Raw genomic sequence first — 5,798 nt, 5'->3', positions numbered from 1 at the left:
ATTCCTGCTTATCTTCCCTGTACAGGAATAATATCAGCAGATGTCCAACTTCATGGGTTTAAGTTTCTGCAGAATTCTTCTGCTTCTCCCAGTCTAAGTACTCACCAAAACATTTCTTATCTCTATGCCATAGACACAGAAAGGAGATGGCCTGCTGGTGGCCCCTTTACAAATTGTTTTCATTATGTTATTCCCAGCTCTGCTGGGTGTGGCAAATATGCCCAGTTATCTGCAAACATCTACCACTATCTTAACTGACAACCTATTTCTCCTTTTCACATCTAACTCCAAATTTGCTTGTGTGACAGCTTCAGAGAAGCACTGATGACCTCACAAACAGGCTGTCATAGGATGTAAGAAATTGGAGGCATTAGAAGAGGGGCTGTATTCTCTCTCTCTCCACTTCTGTTTAAGATCTTGAACTACTAACAGTCTTCTAGCCTGTTACATTCCCTTAAAATTCAGGTAACTTAAGATATCCTTGGATAGTCCCTTTGCTGACAGGTTTTCTTATACAATGGCTGGGATGGACTGAAGGAGCTTGATTCAGTTGCATAGATATAGCTATTTAGTAGCATTTGAGATGTCATAAGGGTATCCCAGAAACCTCTGGAAGTAGCAGAATATGACACAGGACCTATGGGAGACCCATGCCCTTCTGGATTGGCAGGTGGAGCCATGCAGGATATCTATGGGCATTTTTATGTCTGTCTTCAGCTAACTGAACTGACTGTGAAGTCACACTTCCCATGGACAGCACTGTTCAAGACTGACAAGATTTCAAAACTTGAAGTTCCGAAAAGGACAATTTGCTCTTTGGTCACCACCCCTGTGATGACTAAGCTAGTGTTTGGACCACATGCTTTCATCGTATGGAAGCCAATCACCAGCTCTAACTGCACTTCCCTCTCCATCACCTTTTGCCTTTTGATAATCCTCTGGCCAAAGATGCACACCAAGAGTGTCCTATCTTCCTATTCCTTCTGGCTCTCCCAAGTCTACAGCCCCTCCTGTCACAACTGGCAGGGGGTGGTTTCTCTCATAGCCTGAAGGACCATAAGCCAAATAATTCCTTAGGGCAGAGGAAGAGTTTTATGCTACCATTCTGATGCTGAAAAAAGAATGAGATCAGTCAGAACAAGCCACTGGATGGCTGCCTTAGCAGCAATCCGACCCTGGCTGCAGAGGGGAGACTGGCTTGCCTTTCTTATTTAGTTTCACGGTGTGATCACCCTTCCATTTGCAGCAGATGAAGGTAATTATCATTACAAACACTCTCCCCTGGATTGCTGCAGCTCCAGGATATTTGCCTGACTGTGGAAAATGACTGAGGAGGATTCTCACTCCATAGCCAGAAAATTTGTTAATTAAGAAGGCTTTCCTGATCAAGTTCTGAATATCCTTCAGACATGGAGGCTCATATTAATGTCTACGTCAGGCACAGTCCAAGCTTCTTTCCAATGATGGCTTAACCTGATGAATATTTGTAGGGAGCATCATTTTAAGCAAAACCTCCTTCAGTGACAGACACCTCCAGAGTGGGCTTATGTGCTTGCTTACCATCATTTTACAGCTCTGGGCAATGCACTTGCTCAAGACCTTTCCTTTTTAGCCACTCTAAAATGAATATACTCTTCAATCTTGCTTGAATATAATGCTCTGTAATGAGCAATACATCAGCAGACGTTTTAAAGAAGCTGGAGGAGAAAGCCAGATGCTGCATCTGGAAGCAATGCTCTGCATGGGAGGCCAAGTAACACTCGTACTGTGTTTGGAGGAGGAATGCCTGCTGGCAGGTAACTGGGCTTGGACAGACCAAGGGGCAGACATCATCTGTGGCTCTGAGCACATCCCAAAACATCACAGGAAGCTTTTCCTGGCAAGCAACTGTTTTTTCACATGATGAAATAGAAAGAGTGGTCAAGGATTTTATTAGTAGTAATAGATTTATTACCCTTTTTATATAAAAACAAATGCCGGGTATGCCAGTGAGGCATTTCCTATTCGTAAATAATCTTTTTATCAGTTGCATACCATGAACAATCCAAGATTATACTGACAGAAAGCACATTTGACGGAGTTACATCTTACGACTATTCAGAAACTAAAGCTTAATATAGAAGTCAGCTGTATGGCTGGTAAGTAGGTCATCTGTTGGGAACAGATGTGCTCTTTCATCTGCACTGCTTGCCAGTTGGCTTTGACCTATAATGCCCTAAATGTCCCACTCTGCCTATCTAAGGGGCTGGGAATCCTTGACAGATTATTCTCCAAAGGTCTCCTTAACCTGGAACTCAGTTCCCACCCTTTCACCTTAAATAATCCTGATGTGTTGGCTTCTAGTCCACACAAGGCTGATCTGTTCTTCCAGACTTGGAAAAGGGAAGAAGGCAAGGGGATCTGGTAATGATAATTTGAAAATCATTTGGTTTTGCCTGTGGTATTGGCTTCTAGACCAAATATTTATTTTTTGAGGCTAAGACTCTTTGTTTAGCAGTTTAAATTTATCACAAAGTAGTTAGTGCCAAGGATTAGCAGAAACGTGCCTTTATGTGTGTTCCTAAATATACAAAATTAAAAACCCCACACGGCATTTGTTTGAAAGAATGATAAACAAACATCTTGTTTAGCTGCTGTTTGTACTGACATAATTTAAGATCTCAGAGCCAGACATGCCTGGTTTCAATGTAGAAACACATTTAAAACTAAAAAAGGTATAATTCCCTTAATTTTGTGGGACTCATTCTTACGCCTTAATAGGCTCCACAAGTGTTAATTTTTGCATTTATATCTCTCTCCCTGATGTTTAGGGTACAGGAAAAATAAGAGAAAGAAAGTAAAAGTTGTTCAGGGAGACTCAGCATCCTCTCGCCTCCTTCCTGTTTAACTCTTACTTGCTTACAACGTTAAGGCTAGCAGAAAATGTCTAGGACTTCAGAAGAGGTGGAACATACTTCCTTTTTCTTCAATTTCTGAAGTAAACAAGGAATGACCAGTGATGGCCTTGGGCAATGCAGTTAAACAGAGGGGTGATTCCTCATTTACAGACACATAGCGCAGTGCAGTTACACCTTCTCTATAGAAAAATGAAGTCAAGCATGCAGTCCCTACAGGATCACTGCAAAGCCCTTCTCAGCTAGCTGATGTGACAAAAAAGACCCACATTTGCCCTTTCCGAGCATTACCAGATAAAGGATGGCCAATTCTTAATGCATGCACAAAACCAGGAGCCTGTCATTTCTCTTTTAGTGCATGCAAGACTGTTTATTGTTTTGCACCCAAATTAAAGGTTTCTTACTTCACACATTCTGCAAACATTTCAACTAAAGCAGGCAGAAAGAGGGAAGTGTTTATTCCTGCATACATTAAGCAAAAGGGGATAAACAGAAATTACTGAAGCTTTAAAAAAAAAGAAAAAAAAAAAACCAAACCAAAAACATATATCTGCTTTTTGGGTAGAAAACTACAGCTACCTTCAGACACAAGGGTGATTTATGCCAAAATGCATCCAGTAAGCCACTCTTGTTGCCCTAAAGACATGTGTCTGGTAAACAGCAGGATGGACATATGTAAACTAAAGTCAAATATCTGCTCACATATCTTCTTTATCACATTCTTACAATTGTTTAAATTTTACCACATTTTAGTTGCAGCACTAAAGGAAGTGTGAGGAGTGTTGGCAAAGCATAACTGGAACCTTAATGTATTTATAAAAGTGTATAAATTAATTAGTATGCTTCAAACACTTACTGGACAGTGATAACACTCTGAATTCTCTAACTAAAGGGAAATACAGCAACTGCATGCATACATTCGTAAGCATCCCTATCTATATGACACATCAACACAAACAGTTTTTATGCAACAAAATGCAGTGTGACAGTAGGATATGACCATTTGCTACCAGCTCAAATATCACTTTGCATTCTTATTTGTACAGAGGTTTCAGCTCTTAGATGTAAGCCTCTATGGTTTTTCACTCTAATTGGAGGTTGTATAACCTAAAGCAGAATGGCAATATTGCATTTTTAAAAAAGACAGAATTTTATGTCCAACTGGCAACAACTCTAAATGACTACAAATGTGCAAGGCATCCAGTATCAGGTTCAGCTCCACTATTGATAGTTACCCAGAAAGAGAAAGAAGTCAGGGTCTGGCTATAGGACAAACTCTATATGAAATGAGTTTAAATAGGATGAGATCACTTCATTCTCCCCTTTACTGGCTGGTGGCCTTACCATCAGCAGAGGAGCTGAAAGACACAGAACTCAATTAAGCATCAAAAATCTTACCTCTACCTGCACCTGGACGTCATCACATTTGTTTTCAGCAAATGAAGATTTCCTGGTCTGTCCTCGCCTGTGTCCAAACTTGCATTTGTTCCTCAGGACTTGCTCATCATCTTCAATAGGTCTCCGCACATATTTGAAACGATCTTTAAGGGCCCGTTTCCATAGCAACTGCATGGGGAAAAACATCTGTCATTACCACTATCTTTCAAGAACTTGCCCCATTCCTAAAGCAGGTTACTTTGTTTTATCTAACTCTATTTTATAAAAACCATTATCCACTAAGCAGAAAAAGACTCACAGGGGGGCATCAGCATACTGGTGGCTTCAGGACTGAAGGAAACACAAGCACCTGTGGTATATGACTGTATGGCAACTAAACAGCAGGGCTGCTGGCACCGGCGTGGTTCATTAAGGATGACAGTAATTGAACCTAAGAGTTAGATTTATCCGATATAACCAGGGCTGTCAGTGAAACCGCAGTTTGCTTTCCTTTTCTCAGCTCTACTTTTGGACGCTCCATTGATGACATCGGGTCATGAAACTACACAGTGAATCAGATCAGCTCCCTGATGCCACAGAAGACTAATGGTGTTTTTTTGAGTGGATTATTTTTCCCTGCCTCTGACTGGTTGTGAAGTTGTATGATTATCATCTCTAATACAAGGGAGCAGGAAAGACACGGGTGGGACGCTCCCTTTTGCAGGAAGCCTACAGTTACACTGGATCAAGTGTGTTATTAAACCGAACTAAAAATTGCTGAATTAAAAGGATCATTTCAGTAGGTCCTAGCATTTGTGAGACTCCTCAAGGCATGTAAGTTAAAGGCAGTTCTGCATTGCAAGTGGATGCAGTCCTTTTTTAATGGAGCCACTCATCACTCCTTGGCAGCCGAACTTCCTCGTGCATCCTTACGGACAGGCGGCTGTTTACCTGCAGTCCCCAGCTGGGTGTCCCGTGGTGGGACCCAGCCCTGCTAACTACTGACATGCAGGGAAGCAATTACTAAGCCAAGGCTGCTAAACGTGTCTGCAGGCAAACCCTGCAGTTGTGAATATTGAAAACGGTTTGTCAGATCCTCAAAAACAACTGCTTATTTCAGTTACTGAGGGTTTTCAACAGTCAGAGGGAACAAAAATTAGTCAGAAAAGTGACTGTAAATGACAGGACATGGCAAGAGAGATTCAAATAGCTGTTACTTCATTTTCTAAAATTGACTCCAATACTATACTCACTTAATACTATACTCAAGCCTGTACTCCCTGACATACTAAAACACAATATAAACAGAAGAATGATTACTCCAAATTTCTTACCAAAACGATGTCCTTTATTAGGCAAGGTCATATGACTTTAAGGGTTAGCTTTGGTGTAAGCCAGAATTCAGTAAAAGTAGACTAAGTAGTACAGTATTTTTCTTTGCAGCGAGTCTGACGTGCCTGCCTTTCTCACCCACGGGGTACGGATGGGAGGGTCTCTTAAAAGAGGATAGTGGTGGAGGCAGCATGA

General features: G+C 41.3%; 1 protein-coding gene across 1 annotated transcript in view; it reads right to left on the bottom strand.

Annotated features, from left to right (window-relative positions):
* The window catches only part of SAMD3 (sterile alpha motif domain containing 3), a 25,859-nt gene that overhangs the window by 12,974 nt on the left and 7,087 nt on the right, over positions 1-5,798 (bottom strand). The window contains exon 4 of the mRNA XM_009582599.1: positions 4,293-4,460. Within this exon, the coding sequence (XP_009580894.1) occupies positions 4,293-4,460 (168 nt within the window). The remainder of the gene's footprint in view (positions 1-4,292; positions 4,461-5,798) is intronic.

This window comes from Fulmarus glacialis, unplaced genomic scaffold, assembly GCF_000690835.1.
Source record: "Fulmarus glacialis isolate BGI_N327 unplaced genomic scaffold, ASM69083v1 scaffold39667, whole genome shotgun sequence".
NCBI lineage: Eukaryota > Metazoa > Chordata > Aves > Procellariiformes > Procellariidae > Fulmarus > Fulmarus glacialis.
This window is presented reverse-complemented; position numbering and strand designations above follow the sequence as displayed.